We start from the raw sequence: 16,914 nt of genomic DNA on the forward strand, positions 1-16,914 counted from the left end.
TCCAGCAGCAGCCAGCATGGTTCGTTATCTAATCCCTGTTCAGGACTTCATGTTTCCATTCATACAAGGTCTTTGGGGGTCCACTGGACCTCAAGAAAGAATATGTGCAAAATAATTGTTGGTATTCATTATAGACTTTGATATGATGTTAAATACATCTTCTGATCAGTTGACATATTTTTGGCTCCAAATGCAGGACACATGTCCCTCTGTTCATATTTAAACATCAAAAACAATAGCTGTCACCTAAACCAAATGGCCTGGGGTCCACAAGACCACCAAAGTCCTGAATAGAGTTAAAATGAAGCCATGTGAGGGTCAGACCAGTGAACCAGGCCGGTTCAGGGGGACGGTTCTGAGGACAGGCATCCAGAGCAGGACCAGTCCAGCAGCTGTAGCCCATCATCAGCACCAGAGCAGGACAGACAGACGTTCCTCAGAGCAAATGAAGAACAACGTTGTTAATATAAAAGAGGAGAGCAGTTTTTCATTTTTTGCTCTTTATTTTGTACTTATTATGTATAGCACTGAAGGAGCTGCTCTTAATCTCATTGTACTTGTGTATAGTGACAATAAAGGCATTCTATTCTATTCTATTCTATTCTATTCTGTTCATGTGTGCATTCACATGTATGTGTCATGGTAATGCACCGTGAGCCATCAGGCTGTTACTAACATGAGTCTGTGAATCAGTCTGAGGGTCATGAGCTGCTGCTGAAAGAAGCAGTTATTGTACATCCCATGTTGTACCAGTACGTTCTGACCAGAAACCTTTTCCACATCATGTTTATTTTGTTAGATCTATTTAATCAGGTTAAGTCTATATTTAGCCATACAATGTGAGTCCAAGTAAAGAACACTTCTCGAGAAATTGCTGTAAGCTACATCTATGAATAATGCAGTAATTGGGTGCCCCCAAAAATATAGCATTGACCCCCTATTGGCCCCCCCTAAATGTAAAACCTAGAAACGCCACTGGTTGGGAACCTACATACATCGGTATAGAGCGCCTCTGTTTCCAGGATAGAAAATGTAATTTTCAGGAAAATATTAATCCCTATACCTAGACTAGGATCTTTGCGCCACAAAACTGCCACTGGTTAAAACTAGGCTACGTGACAGAGTCGAGACACATCTCCACCATCTATCCCATGCACAGTTTTGTGAAATTTCCACCGCTTCAGCGTTTTGAGGGTGGACCGACAGCCCTGCACAAAGTAGCCACACAGTTGGTCTGCACGTACCAAAAAGCACCGGAGCAACAGCATCATAATCTAGTTATGATTATTGATGAATTTGGGGTGATTTGTTCCTGTAATAATCATCTTACCTTGAGCATTTGTCCGCGCTGAACACCGCACGGCACCTGCGGTCACATCATCCGCCCGCCACTTCTTCTTCTTCTTCTGTAAATCTGCGCGAGATCATGAATGAATATCTCGTTATCATGAGAAAACAAAGATCGTTTTCTCGAGATAAGAGATATTATCTCGAAATAACGAGATATCTCGTTATTTTGAGAAAACAGCCTGTAAAAAAACAAACAAACAAAAAAAAAAACATGTCCTCTTAGGGCTTCCGTAGACACGTGGCCTTGACTCCACACTGTTTATGAGGTTGAAAACCACCAGTTTAATGATTACAAATGTGTTGCATTTTAAAAGATTGTTAACTTATTAACTTAACAGTACGACACAGTTTGTGAACCAGATAATGAACTGCTTTGTGTAGTTTGATATACAGGGACAACAGATAAATGTGAGAGTTAATCTGAGAAAAAAATCTTTTTCTGGGCTTTTTTTTATTATTATTTTGTTTAATGTTTGGTGAAATACTGGATCATTTGAACATTTATTGAAATACAACCGCATGATAAAATCAGTCTTTGGTGCTGACCCTGACCACAAACTGCTTTTGTAAGACGTCAGAAGATAAAAGAGGTTGTGAAGCGCTGGTCTCATCTTTAACAACGTGTTGTATTTTACAGCTTTTATAAGCTTGTTATGTAAAAGCTTCATGTGACACATAACTACAGCAGATAAATGCAGCAGAGATTAGAGTATTTCTCATTAAACTATAATTGGAAAGAAGTTAATTATACTTGTTATGCTCGAGTAAATGCTCCTTTCTACCACTGGTGATGGGTTTGTTCTTGTTTTTGTCCACTAGAAACAAAAGCCCACTGAGGTCAGATGCAAGGCTGATATGAGAATGAACCAAAACTCAGAAAAACATGAAGTCAAATACCTAAAAAAGCTCCAAAAATCAAAGAGGAACTGCAGAAGAGATACAGAAAGTCATTCCTGCCAACAGCCATCACCTTAAAAAACAAATCTGACTGACTGACAATTGACTGACTGACTGATTATTATTATTGTTGTATAAAATATATGTTATGTTGATTAAAAAAAAAAAAAAAAAAAAAGTGAGCTTTTACAAGATTGAATTTCCCTTCTGGGATAAATAAAGTATTTTTCATTTCATTTGCATTTCATTTCAGATTTGGGGAGGATTCTCAGTGTTTTTTTGTTCCACCAGGAACATCTTGCATATCACACATACTGTACATCGTTAGTATCAATTAATGCAGTTTTAGGGTTACTTTAAAAGGGATGTTTTTACTCCATGCTCAGTAAATTTTCCTCATTGCATCCTTGGTTGTAAATTTCTGTCTGTACCAAGAACAGGACACTAACGTTGTAGCTCTAAATAGGGATTACACAGCGTTTGTTTTCAGTTCATTCTGTTGTCCAATAGGGGATTTTTTTTCTTTATCTGCATGAGTTTTCCTTGTTTAAGGAAATACTGCATAGAAGACAGAATATTAAACCAGAGACATTATCTTGTACATGCGTTTTATTTATTTGACGAGTTTGTCGTCAGTGGTCATAATAGTGATAAATACACACGATAGCACAACCAAATCAGCCACATTTATAAAGAGAAACGATCACCGGCGCTGTTTCTGGATATATTACAGGCCTATTATGATTAAAGATCACCGCCACGTTTATTAGTCTTTCTTATTTTCTTCTCTTTTTAACCGTATAGAGGGTGTCGTTGTGTTCGAAGCTGCTTTTACCTGTGAACAGAGCATTCAACAATCTTATTTAATATCCAAGAAGTCAAAGTAGGATCACTTTAAAATGCAGGAGTTGTTTTTTGGGGGAAAACGGTGACTCTTTACAAGAGGAGCAGACTACTTTTAGGTTTCATACAGGATTATAAATAACTGTCCAATTACAAGATGCTGTCCTTGATGATGCCAGGAGTCTCCAGGGCTTTCTTTCTGCGAGCTACAGCTTCCAGGATCTTCTTCCTGGGTCCCAGCTGGATGCGAATACCTTTCAGGTCTTCGTCAGAGCAGAGCATGAGGGCCTCCAGGTCCAGGTGCTCTCTGCTGAAGGCCAGGGCGAACTCTGGCAGGGAGATGGTGGACAGGAACACGTCCAGAGGAGACGTTTCGTCGTCGTTGTCATCATCCAGGCCCAGATCTTCCTGTTCCCAGGGCAGGTCAGTGTCTCCGCCCCCCCCGAAGGCAGCGGTGTCTTCGTCAGCCTCAAACAGCTCGTTCTGAACCAGGTAACCCAGACTTTCGTTGTTGCCGCTGGGGATGTCGTCCGACTCCAGCCCCATTGTATTCATGAAGATCAGACCTCCGAGGCCGGGGCGGTTGAAGATGGACTGCTTGACGTGGCCCGGCTCTTCATCGCCGTAGCCATCTTCATACTCTTCCATTCTGTCTTCGTCTGACATACCTTCATCTTGCTCATTAAAAACACCTAGAAACTCCGGTGTCTCCGATTTTCCATCCTCCTGTTTGAGGAAGATAACGTTCCCTTCTCCTGCTGACCTCTGCAGTGTGTTCTTGTCCTTCTTCCCAAGCCTCTTCTGGAATGTTCCTTTGACCCGGGCTGTAAGAGAGCCAGATTTATCTGCAGCAATAAGCTTGGAGAACTGCTCGTTGACGCTGCTCATGGTGCCACCGTTTGAGTAAGATGATGCCACGCTTCCCTCTGAAGTCGACCTGATGCTGCCTGCTCCGCGCTGCAGTTTATCCATCTTGGTTTGGTGTTTCTTCTTCACCTTCTCACAGAGCTTCACCCGTTTTTTCGCCTCTGTTTCGGCATCCTTCTTTTGGTTGGCAACCTTTTTCGGATTCTGGTTGGTCTGCTTTGAGGTAGCTTCGTCGAGAAAGCGCACACAGTCCATGTGGTCGCGAGAGGCGGCGACGTCCATAGCCGTGTGGAAGTCATTGTCCAGCGCGAACAGGTTTGCTCCAAAGCTGACCAGAAAGCTGAGGATGTGCATGTGGCCGTTAGCGGCCGCGTGGTGCAGCGGCGTGTTTCCCCAGATGTCGCTCCTGTTGGGATCTCCTCTAAACAACACACAAGAAAACAATGTCAGTGTTGGACTCGAATCGCTGACTCCACCTTTATTACTTTCAGTATTATTACGATTATTTTGGTGCTCTCCATCTAATAATTACTTCTTTTTTTTTTTTTTTTAACAAAGCTAAAGAAGATTTCACTTTGCCTAGGGTGAATATAATGATAGGATTTTTTTTTTTACTACATTTAATTATGGGTTTTAAAAACAACAAACCTACAATGAATAGAAAAAAGACATCCACATCACTAAACCCAAATACAGTGAAAACACCTCAAGTCAAGCAAAACGTTGCTGATGATAACTGAAAGTAGAAATTGTCATATTATGTCGTAAATGTTCTCTGACCTGACGTGCTTGATGTAAGTAATCAGTAAAAACATGTTCATCTGATGCCATGTTGAGCTGCAGCCACACATTCTTTCATATAGAAATGATCGAGCTTGATAATAAGACGCATCATTTCTCAACACTGTTCCTTTACATATGATAAAAGACACATAAAATCTCAAATATGAAAAAATATTCGTAAACATGGCTGAAGGTAATTGGTAAGCTATTAAGATTTAAAGTCCTCCTGTGCCTCGGTGTCGCAGTAATAAAAGTTCTGATTGCTGCTCATAAAAACCAGCAGTGACGAAAGCGGAAATGTTTTAGTGAGTTCTGGCCACGTAGCGGAGAAATGTCCCACTAAAGACCTCACAAGCATCTCCCCCGGATCTCATTTTTCAGTGAGAATGCTGTGCCAGATCCTTTGTTGCTCTGAATGAGGGCAGCCCGATGAAGAGCGCCTTTGTTTCACTGCAGGGATTTGGCCGATTAAACATTTGGCTCAGCTCATGGGAGAGTTCAGGTTAAACAGTGCAAAGACATTTTAGCGCGTTATAGTGAAGGAAACAACGGGTGAGGCAAGAAAAAAACAGATGAAAACGCATCAAAAACATTCGTTCTTCCAGCCATAAAACTCCACTGTGCCATCATGTTAACCTTTGCTCTGTGAACACTTTATGGTCAAACTGTAAATCAGTGCAGTTTCGTGGAATCATACATTGAACACAGCAATAGAAACGTATTTAAATGTACAGATTTGACTGTTTTCTTTATGTGAAAGCATTAAGATCATTTTCATTGAAGACTACCTCTCTTATCATATCTACAGTAAATCTGTCTCTGTCTCGAGGTCAGCGGTGTGAGATGAAACACAGGTCATAGACAGGAGCTTTTCTTGCTTACTCTCTGCTGCATATGAGCTGAAGAGCATCGATGTGTCCGTGGAAAGCAGCCAGTAAGGTGGGAGTCATGCCATCCTCATCTGCAGTGTTCAGGTCCTTCCTCGTGGCCTCCTTCAGGAGGTCCAAGTAGCCGTCAATTGCCGCTTTGTGGTACCTTGACATCTCTCAGGAGAACAGAAAAGCTGCAAACCAATGTGCCACTTTCTTTCTGTGTGTCGCCCCACCGGCAGCGTCGGATGAGCAGAGCCGACTCAGACCCGAGCAAACAAAGTGATCACTGGGCGTATCAGAGCCATAAAACAAAAGCAAAGTCCACTTCACTTCCTCGAACAGCTCATCACCAGAGCTTAGACACAAGAACAACACAGAGGCATTTTCTGCTACTTTACCGGACTTGTACTTCACATTTATAGAGAAAGACATGTTTTTCACACCTACAATTATTACAAATTAGGATTTTCTCTACAAAAAAGTTTAGCAAATGTGATGCATGATGAAGATGTCCAACACAATATAAAGGGAAGTGCTGCAGAGCTAATGAATATTCACAGATTTAATATTAATGAGTAGCCAGAGTTTTGTTTCTCGAGTTTTACTCTGCGTGTAATTTGTTGAGGAGTATCTATAAGTTCAGATTAGTAAATTATTAAGACGTCTTATCAGCAAAACAAGGTAAATGTATTCATACAGAATGATCATCAGAGACGTGTATATAGTTGTGTCTCTTTCACTTGTTATTATCAGTAAGTTAAAATGGGGAAAACCTGTAAAATAGCAGTAAATTGTTTAAATAACATCTGTTTTAACTGTTTAAGCTTATTAAAACCACAAACTGACTCTTTCAAAAGTGCACATTTGAGGAGCTGAACACGTCAAATACAGGCAATTTTGTAAGAAACTAGACTTAAATGTTTCATCTGTTGTCAAACCTTATCAAGCTGTTAATTCTTATGCATGCTAAAAGGATTCACAATCACATTTTTGTCTCACATTTCACTCTTCATAGTGTTAAACAACAGATTGCGAGTGTGCGTGTGGATGTGGAGGATACAGGAACTCGGGTCAAGCAAAGTCCCTTCAGTGTTTCAGGCACACCCCCGGTGCTATCAAGGTGTGTCCTCCCAGCCGACCTGTGTGATAAATGTGCAAGAGATTAACAAGTGTAGACCCACGATAACACAAAGCACTGATCTGAGCTCTTCATTTGGGGATTGCAGAATCGACCGGTCTGGCTGATCAGTCACCTGCAGCGTCCCTGAATGGAGCTTTGGCACCAAAATGGGCCAAAAACAGACAATTAACATCAAACAATTGATTAATTAAACAGCTACTGGTTTAAGTCATTATTTACTACACTGTTGAATAGTTTTTTTATTTGCTCATCAAAGGTGTAGAACATTGAATTATATTTTTAAATAGCCAAAAAATGGTAACAGTTTGAAATTATATATTGAGTCAAGGCTATTCTAAAAATATTAATTCATGTGACTTTTGTGCATATTAGACACTATACATTTTGCTTTGTTGATGAAGCTGTTTTGTTTTTTAAGTCAGGCGACACGATGATGAAAATTATTTTTTAGAAGAAATTCTTGTTAAAGCAGATTTTTTCCATTTCTTGTTATTATTTGGCATTTAATTAGGGATGCTAGAGATTATTATTATTCTTCGTTAGGCAGAAACGCGTTTTTGAGGCCCTTAATGTACTCGCACACACACTAAACTTGGCAAACACATCAGGACTGGCGAAAATCAGAAACTATCAGACAGGTGGACATGTCACTCCCAAAATGGCTCCACAGCGCCACCTTGAAAATTTCAGCAGACTCCTGTCGGAAGCACGTTTGCCCTGGAGCTACGCAATTTCATCGGCCTATAGAGCTGGTCGGCACAAACAAAAAAGTCAACTTGGACTTTGCTCTAAAATGCAACACGGCTCAACTGCACCCCCTAAAATATTTCAGAGTCCCATCAGGATACGTTTTAGCTACAACTACGACATTCGCCACACATATGTAACAACTCATGACGCACAAAAAAGTCCATTAGCATGTTTCTGTAAATCCAACAGGAAATCCACCATGTTGGAACAACGGCGAGTATGTCAGGCCATTTTTGTTCAAAAATGGCCATTTTCAAAATCTATCTCTGTCATGGCTTTCTTAATGCTCCTGACCCACATGCAGAAGAACACTCAGGAGAAAAGGTTTTGAACAAGAGGTTTTATTCACAGAGAACAGGGAATGTGTAATGAGGAGGGTTAATCCGGCTGGGACGTTGACGAGGGTCTGGTGGGCGGCTGGGCGGGCAGGCCGTGCAGTGGTCAGTGCAGTGGGGGTGAATAGCTGAAGCGTGCCGGTTGTGAGAAGAGTTTTCCAGAGAGCAGAGGAGATAGCCTCGGGTTAGCACAGGCTGTTGCGAATGAGCATCAGCAAGGAGCAGGTTCTCAGGAGAAAAACTTCAGAGAGGGAAAAAGTCAGTTACAAGCATGCACTGGAAAGAAGCACAAGAAGTACTCTGAGGAGGCTTGATGTGTTCCACTATGGTTAACACTCAGGCAGTGAGTGATCGGTGACTGCTCCTTTTGTCCTGGAGTGACGAGCCTCACGAGCTGCAGGTGTGTAGAGAACACACCTGCAGGGAATGAGCCCCAGAGCAGCACGAGATCCCCTAGGGCGCCCTCTGGTGGATGACCTGCCAGAGAACACAAACAGCCCAGAAAAACCCCATTCCCTGACAATCTCCTCCTAGGGGCTACGTCGTACACACCTGACATCTGGCCAGCACTAACTACAGGAGGTGGTGATTAAAAGTTATCCCCACTGTTGCAGACTGCTGAAGCTTATAGGGAATCCAAATGTTTTGGACTGTTGGGTGTTTCTGTCTCTGCCTTTGTGAAGCGCTATGAGATGACTTGTTGTTGTAAATATGCGCTATACAAATAAAACTGAATTGAATTGAAAACGCTTCGCAGATGAGGCCCGGTTTGGAAATGGCCATTTTGGCCATTTTTTTTGTGTTTTCGGCATTCAACGGGGTGCCGTCGGAAGGTCGTTTCATCTACACCTACAACATTCGCTGGGCATGTGTAGCAGCTCGGGACGCACAAAAAAGTCAATCAGCACCAAGTCCTAAACCCAACAGGAAGTCCGTTATGTTGAATAACCCCTGTGACAATTTTGGCGCATTTGGCTGACTTTTGGCCATTTTAACAATCTATCTCCTCCTACATGGAAGGTCGTACACACCTGAAATTTGGCCAGCACAAACTACAGGAGGTGGTGATTACACATCAGTAAAACGGTCCGCACAAGTGTGACGGCGTGGAAATGGCGCCCCCCTGAATTTGGCCACAACGCCATAAAACACCAGAATACCAGACGTGCTGCGTCTGTGCTCCAGTCGGCCTGAAATTTTACACGCGTGCTCCAAGTCTCAGCCACAGCGTGTTGCCAGCATGCCACGCCATGCACGCCGCCTCGGCTCGCCATTAAACAGGAAGTGAAGTGTAAATAGCCCATACATGCTCCAATTGCTCTCAAACTTCACATGTTGCATCACACTCTCACCCTCATCACAGCCATATGACCACTCTCACTCCCAACGCCACCTGGGGGCGTGGCCACAACACCTTAAAACGCCATAATAGAGACGTGCTGTGTAACTGGCCTGTCTGTGCTCCGATCTTCCTGAAACTTTACGCATGCGCTCCGAGTCTCAGCCAGAGCGCGTTTCCACCCCGGCCAACACGCACGCCGCCGCAGCTCGCCACAAAACAGGAAGTGGCTCTAACTAGGCCGCACGTGCTCCGATCTGCCCCAAACTCGACACGCCGGATCAGAGTGCCACCCGGAGCACGTTTGCGCCACACCCCGCCGTGCGCGAAGGCCGACAAGCGTCGGGCGAGGACCCGTCAAATGCTGCTTGCGGCTTTAATTATTTTCTGACTTTTCCAAACACTGCTTCACCCTTCAGTCCAGTAGGTGGGTGTAACACAAAACAGAAGAAACAGAGGCCGCAAAATGGAGTTAGCATACATCAGCCCTTCAAATTATATTTTGAGGTAACAAAAAGTTAAAAAGTTTGAAAATCTGAATTACGAGAAAAGAATTAAATAGAAGCTATGTTTTGTGTATTCATTGGTGTCACTTTTGTACATATCTAGGCTGTTTTTTTTACTAAAGTTTTTTTCCCCAAAAAGTCAGCAGACACGATGATTTACAAAACAAAAACTCCATCTCGTTAAAGCTGATTTTTATGTTTTTTTATTTGTTTGTTTTTTATACTTTGCAAAAACCAAACATAAACAGTGCCAGTCCAGTCGGTGGCCGTAACACAAAACAAACCCACCAACAGAAAACAGAAGAAGAAGAAGAAGAACCGGAAGCGTCGAAAAGTAGCCGACGAAGAAGAAGCAGTCAGCTGGGATCAACCAATCAATGGCGGCGGGGAGGAAAGGTTTTCTCACTCTTCTCGGCTTTCTTCCTCTAAACGCCGCCTTGGAGTCGCTGTTGTGAAATCTTGTCTTCCCCCGCAAACCGCCCGAAGAACCGGACCGACCGCCAGCTATCCTCCCGGCGTTTCTTCCGCGCTGCCCGACCGGTGGAGCCCGCAGAGATGTCCGACAACGGCGGCTCGGCTGTCGGCCTTCTGTCCTACGAGACGCTGGTTCACGCTGTGGCAGGTGCAATGGTGAGCAGAAACAGGCGCAGATAACTCGCTCTGACTTTATACCGCGGTCGTGTTGAGCCAGGGAGTGACTGGGCCTTTGTTTAAAACGCTGTGTTCATCGTGTTGCAGGGGAGCGTGACAGCCATGACCGTCTTCTTTCCTCTGGACACCGCCAAGAGCAGGCTGCAGGGTGAGCTGGAGGCTGTCGTCCTGGACAGAGGTTACCTGATAGCAGCAGCGGGGCTGAGCACCAGCTGTGTGAAGCCTCGCTGAGGTTCCCTTCATTGTAGAGCAGCTATTTGTTCACCCACAGAGGTACAGAAGTAGATGAAGCAGAGAGCATGGCTTTAAATCATTAAGTTCTGTTCTGTTCTGTAAAGTTGATGAATAACTCTGCTTCTACCCCGGAGCTGTAAGACAGCTGAGCTTTGCCAAACTGTCTGAGTCCCTGCTAGCAGCTTGATTTCATCTACAGCATCTGGAGATATCTTTCAGACTTGCACCTTGTATTAAGATGAGACGAGCTTTCAGTAAGCCCACAGAGGGGACGTTTGCAAGGTTTCAGCACCAAACATTTACTACAAAAATAGAAATATTCAGGTCTACACTCCCCCTGCTCACTAACTGGACCAACCAGAGCCTCCTGGTCCAACCATCACAACAGGTCCAGGTCGGTAGCTGGACTCTCCTCCTCTGTGGTTCTGGTGGTGGAACCAGTTACCAAACTGTTCAACCTGCTGACGCCCTCTCAGTCTGTAAGAACAGACTAAAGAGCAGCTCTGCGCCCGACAGGCTGGAAACAACAATAATTCCTGCTGTTGGCATCCCACCTGACCCTGTTCTACGGCTCTGATCCAGGTCGTTCTCTCCTGACCAGATCCTTGCTGGTGTCGTATCTGCTCTCAGATGGACGTCGCTCTGGATAAAAGCTGAATGAAACTGTAGAAACAAACCAAGGTGTTCAGTGCTTAACAGATTCATTAGACCGCCTGTCGTAAGAACATGAAAATATTAATATTTTGGAAATCTTTCAAACACTTGTTTAAATCTAGCAACGTTATTGTTGTTTACTCTGCAAATAACAAACTGAAACCACTAAATATTCCTTTTTCATGCATAATACCCAGAACAAACTGATTTTGTCTGGTCTTGACAGCAGCCTGCGTTCTTGCTGCCATTGTTATTACTACTTTTCTAACAGTGAACCTCGTGTGTGATTTTTGTGCTACTTACCTTTTTGTGTATGTGCAGCAACATAAATGATGCTTTTGAGAGTTTGTAATACACCAGATAAGCTTTTCACTGGTGCACTGGCACACACTATTTTTTCTGTGTTTTAATGTGCACATTTCTTCCTGCACTTTACAAATGTTGTCGGTCGTGTGGCGGCGCTGACAGGGTTGCTGCTTCGTTTTGTTCTACACTGTGCAGTGAAAATAAAGGCGTTCCTTTCCTGCCTTGTGTCTTAAACTGCCCATCTGTTAGAAAGTGTCAGCTGAGATGAGCTCTTTGTGCCCCCTAAACTGACCGTCGTGTGTTTTTGTTTTGTTTTTTAGTGGATGAGAAACGGAAATCTCACTCCACCCCCATCATCCTGGCTGAGATAGCTAAAGAAGAAGGCCTGTAAGTACAGTGTTGGGACATCATTTCACAGATTTGTGGCTCATGTTGTTCTCAAACGCTAATCCCAGTCAGCAAAGTTTGCTGTTTTACAGACCGATGGATTAAATGAGATTTTAATTATCATCCAAACTATTATCGACTTACTTGGGTGTAGGAGTAAGCCTGATGATGTGGCCACATAACTGAAAACTCACTTTTCAAACAACTCTCCACCACTTCTCCCAGTCAGTCTCTGTACAGAGGCTGGTTCCCAGTTATCTCCAGCCTCTGCTGCTCCAACTTCGTCTACTTTTACACCTTCAACACGTTGAAGAGGCTGACGGACGCCGGTCCAGGCACGTCCAGACCTGGCAAAGACCTGCTCATCGGAATCATATCAGGTAAAAGCATGCAGAGGACCTGTTGACTGAAGGACCTGAAGGAAGAAACTTTCTGAATGCATGAACACAAATGCAAGGCAGGTTTTAAAAAAAACAACAAAAAAACCCCAAACAACCCCATTTTAGACCCGTGTTGTTTACGTCGGGGCTGATGTATTGTGTTTTTTTTTTTTCAGGTAATCAATAATTTGCTTGGTCGGTAAAACTTAAGATAACTGAAAGCTGTTTCTCATGGTCTAGTCAGTTTGTGTCTGTTTTGCAGCTCTGTTCTGGTCAACAAATCAATGATGATCTCAGCAGCATTCAGTTTGCATCAGACATGGTGGAACCGGATCAAAAACTCTCAGTTAATCCTGCAAAATATTGACGTCATGTTTACGTCGTATCGGTGTTTGTCTTTGTCTGCACCTAAATAGGAGCAGTTATGTGAAACCGTTCTCAGAGACGTGTGCTTTGTCACAAAGCAGCGACTCACTCAGTGACCAACTGCTCTGTAGCTGTTCTACGGCTCCAAACCTCCTCATGGTGCCTCCAGGAATTCATTTAAGAACGCTGAAACTCTGTTGTTGGTGCAGGAGTCGTAAACGTGCTCACCACCACTCCCATGTGGGTGGTCAACACCCGCCTCAAGCTGCAGGGCGTGAAGTTCAGAAACGAGGACCTCCACCAGACCCAGTACAGAGGCATATTTGGTGAGCTCCTGTATTGTGGCTGAACATTCTCGACAGACGTCCTTGTTGCCGTGCAGTTGTCAAACCGTGGACTTTTCCCTCTCAGATGCTTTCTCGCAGATCATTGCCAACGAAGGAGTGAGAAGTCTGTGGAATGGCACTCTGCCGTCTCTCATCCTCGTCCTCAACCCGGCGGTACAGTTCATGATTTATGAAGCCATGAAGAGGAAGGCAGGCAAGGGAGGGAGGAAGGTGAGAAAAAAAAAACCTCATCAGTTTTATTTCACGCTTGTAGGAAGAAGTAAAAGAAATGTGGAAAACTGCAGAGCAGGAAATTAAAATCGGATAGCTCGTTGTCAGTCACCTGATCAGTGAATCTTTTAGGTAATTTTTTAAAAGTCATGTTTTACTCCCAACAGTGAGTGAAAACACTGAGTGTGTTTGATGTTCATCTCCTACCACAGATATCCTCTGCAGAGATCTTCTTCATCGGAGCCGTTGCCAAAGCCATCGCTACTACCGCGACGTATCCTCTCCAGACAGTTCAGGCCATCCTGAGGGTAGGTGCTGCTGCACACCAAGACATCTCAGGCGCTAGCTACGGTTAAAGGAACACTGATAAAGTTCTATGTGTTTATACAAGACCAAAAATAATGAGTTGGGATCAGGGAGTTTCCATTTTAGACAAAGCTCAATGCATGAAACTGAAATTATGTACCTGACAAAACAAAGAAAAACTGTGAGACTGGGTCCTCTGTAGAGCAGTCGTTTGATGTTTTATGTGGTTGATTCTCAGGTTTTGTGCAAAAATATAGAAAAGTGTGCATGAAAATCCATCTATTTAAAAGCGATCATCTAGTGAGAAGGAGCAGAACATCTTCAAGGTCTCATGATCACGTGGGCCCTTTAGCTTGATTCAGACTGAGCGTCGATAACATTGAATCTCAAGACAAACAACACAACGTTCTGTTGCTTTGGTCCTCAGTTCGGTCAGTACAAAGGTGACGGCAAGGGAGGCGTCATCGGAAGTTTGTCCAACGTTTTGTTCCTGCTTATGGACAGAATCAAGTGAGTGCAGCCACTAACATTTCCACCCTGAAGACGTCACGATGATCTCCAACATTTAATCTTCTGTTCGTTGCAGGAGACATGGTGTTCTTGGTTTGTACAAAGGCCTGGAGGCCAAGCTGCTGCAGACGGTGCTGACGGCTGCCCTCATGTTTGTCGTGTACGAGAAGATCACTGCGGCCACCTTCAAAGTCATGGGCCTCAACAGGAAACTGAAGCGCTGAGGACACCTGCTGGAAACGGCATCAGTGCACTTATCGTCTGTAGGTTTCATCGGTGCATGCTGATGATGTTTAAATGGTAGGATTTGCTTCGATCGCATACATACTGTAATACAAGTTGAGATTGGTGCCTTTAGGGCCAAAGATTCACCACAATGAGAGGTGGGTTTGATTCTTTTGATACCTCCTCGTTCTTAACCTTTACCTGCTTCCATGTGTGCACTGTGGACCACCTGAATTCAGCAAGTGTTTTTTTTCCTGTCTGCTGAATTCAGAAGCTCCTCTAATTTGAAAAGTTTGGAGGTGAAGTGGCACCAAACCTGACATGACCTTCTAAAAGGCAAATTGAATGTGCTTTTTAATTTTCACTTGCTGGAAAAACTACGTCAACCTGCCTACAAGTGACGTCACGGCTCACTATTAAATTTAGAAACGGATTTTAAAACAATCTGGGCAAAAGATCAGTGATTCTCGAAGCAAAAGTTTGACATTTTGGTAAATGTGCTTATCCGCTCACTCGTCCACAGTTAACTGCTCCTTTCGAGGGTTTACACGGTTGTCATGGATGTACATGAACCAGCCAACTTAGCTTAGCATAAAGACAGGAAACGCAGCTCGGCCACTGAAGCTGGCTAAATAACACGCAGCTTGTTTAATTCGTTCTTTATTGGAGCTTCTGGGCAGCTCAGGATTGAAAGATGCTGGTTTGCTGGAGAGGGCCAGGCTGCTTCTTGTCTCCCGTTCCCAGCCTTTGTGCTAGTTCAGCAGTGGTTTAGTACTGAAGCGCTACAACTGAGGCTGGTGTTGATCTTCTAGTTCCTGCATCACAGAGTTTTCTCCTCTCCAAAGATGTTTTTAAAATGAGATGAAAATGCACAGATTTCTTTAAAATGAAAACTCCTTGTCTTTACTGAACGTGGGCTGATGATACCCACCTCATTGTCTCCTTCCAAACGCTGGGAAAACTCAGTGTCTTTCACAAAACGTCAAACTTTTAATTCATCGTCAGGACCTTGCTGCAGTTGATGAGAGCAGTACTGAAGCGTTGCCTTAATCTCAGCCACTGGACCATTCTTCACATCTTTTAGTAACTTTCAGTTTGATTTCCTGCAAGATAGAAACTTTATGAAATTACCCTGCAGATAGAGACTTTTCTTTTTCATGTGCTGACTTACGATGTTGTTATTACACACAAATGAGCAGTAACATCAGTGATGGTGAAGACGGGAAAAGAGCAGCGGTCTGACAAAATCTGGACCTGCTTTTCCAACTAAAACTGATCTAAAACTGAGAATTAGTGCTTAACCGTACATCCAGAGTTTGTTCCATGTGTACAGATGCTGCTGTAGGTACGAAGTGCCTCTAAGATCCGATCATGAAACACTGCACTATGAAATGACATAAACTACGTGACGACTGTTGATTTATACTGAGTTCCATTATTCATGTCACTGTGAGCAGCGTAGTCAGGGATTCACTTCCATGTGTGCGCTCTGTGATTTGGTAAATGGATGTCGATGCCGCCTCTCGCCTCATTTGAGGGTGGATTCGCTCCTTGTGGTGCCGTTAAACTGGCTCAGTAGTGAGCAGTGGTGAATGTGTGGCAGTAAGTGAAGCAGCAGCGCGAGCCGATCAGGACAATACGTACACGATGGGTGTTCATTACTGTATTACTGGTAACATACTTGATGTTTACATGAAAATACTTTGTCATCTTCCTTTATTTACATCACGTTTTGTTTTTTTTAACATATTCTTTTCTAATTTTGTCTAAATTACATTAACACTGTTTTTGGGGATTTAAATTATTGTGGTAACTGGGGAGCATTAAAGTTTGACCGTACTGCAGTGGTTGTTTTATTTCAAGTCCGCACATGCCAGAAAAAAACAAAACATGCTTCAGCGCTGCCGGACAAACGTCCTCAAGTGACTCGTCGACACTCATCAGTATTTCGGATGTGTGCAGTGGATTGATGGACTCTGTTGGGGAAGCTGTGGTTGTAAATCAGGACTGGTGATGGGAGTCTGGCCTTGTGCTCATCTCGTCGATGAACCAGTGTGGCAGGAACGAGTACTGGGAATCCCTGTGGACGGAGTAGGTCACATCTTTGTGCGGCTCCCAGGAGAACAGGTAGACGACGCTGCAAAGCAACCGGCGATTCATTAACGCAGAGCTTCAAATGTATTTCAGGTCAAAGTCACTTTATTGTCAGTTCTGCTACACGTGTACACACAGTTGAAAAATACAGACTAAAAAATATGTAAGCTCAACATACACTCCTGATGAAAAGCTTAAGACCAGTTCAAAAACTGCATGAATTTGCATTCTGCACTGTTGGATCTTAGGAAGGTTCTAAGTAGAGCTTCAAAATGCAAAAAGAAGAAACGGGAACAAGAGACCAGAAGCTGTGAGCCGGCAGTTTATTGAAACAACAATTTAACTCCAACAGGCTGCTCATCAGCTGATCAACAGTTTAAGGCCACAGCCTATAAAAGCCAAAATCTGTGCAAACATTTGGATTCCGTGTCATTTCCTGTCAAGTGATCACTCTGTGAAGATCTCGTGATGGCAAACAGCTCAGCGTCTCTGAACGTGGTGGGATTGTTGAGCTGCATGAACGAGGCCTCTCACAGCGGCCCATCGCTGCTGAGGCTGGAC

The 16,914-nt window shown here is 43.7% G+C and overlaps 3 protein-coding genes across 4 annotated transcripts in view; 1 reads left to right on the forward strand and 2 right to left on the reverse strand.

Annotated features, from left to right (window-relative positions):
- Positions 1 to 3,015: 3,015 nt before the first annotated feature.
- anks4b (ankyrin repeat and sterile alpha motif domain containing 4B) lies at positions 3,016 to 5,783 on the reverse strand. Its single transcript, XM_008303435.1, has 2 exons — positions 5,623 to 5,783; positions 3,016 to 4,378 (listed from the first exon to the last, which is right to left on the reverse strand). Exons 1-2 carry the CDS (start codon positions 5,781 to 5,783, stop codon positions 3,241 to 3,243), a joined length of 1,299 nt encoding a protein of 432 aa, XP_008301657.1. The 3' UTR covers positions 3,016 to 3,240.
- A 4,098-nt stretch (positions 5,784 to 9,881) lies between these two features.
- Positions 9,882 to 16,098, forward strand: slc25a17l (solute carrier family 25 member 17-like). Its single transcript, XM_008303439.1, has 9 exons — positions 9,882 to 10,313; positions 10,422 to 10,482; positions 11,849 to 11,915; positions 12,141 to 12,295; positions 12,871 to 12,987; positions 13,073 to 13,218; positions 13,431 to 13,526; positions 13,952 to 14,034; positions 14,111 to 16,098. Exons 1-9 carry the CDS (start codon positions 10,239 to 10,241, stop codon positions 14,256 to 14,258), a joined length of 948 nt encoding a protein of 315 aa, XP_008301661.1. The 5' UTR covers positions 9,882 to 10,238; the 3' UTR covers positions 14,259 to 16,098.
- Positions 16,083 to 16,914, reverse strand: part of dxo (decapping exoribonuclease) — a 9,316-nt gene continuing 8,484 nt past the window's right edge. For both annotated transcript variants that reach the window (XM_008303438.1, XM_008303436.1), the window contains exon 7: positions 16,083 to 16,396. In XM_008303438.1, coding sequence (XP_008301660.1) covers positions 16,261 to 16,396 — 136 coding nt within the window. In that variant the 3' untranslated portion in view covers positions 16,083 to 16,260. The remainder of the gene's footprint in view (positions 16,397 to 16,914) is intronic.

This window comes from Stegastes partitus, unplaced genomic scaffold, assembly GCF_000690725.1.
Source record: "Stegastes partitus isolate 25-593 unplaced genomic scaffold, Stegastes_partitus-1.0.2 Scaffold2006, whole genome shotgun sequence".
In the NCBI taxonomy this organism is placed as follows: Eukaryota; Metazoa; Chordata; class Actinopteri; family Pomacentridae; genus Stegastes; species Stegastes partitus.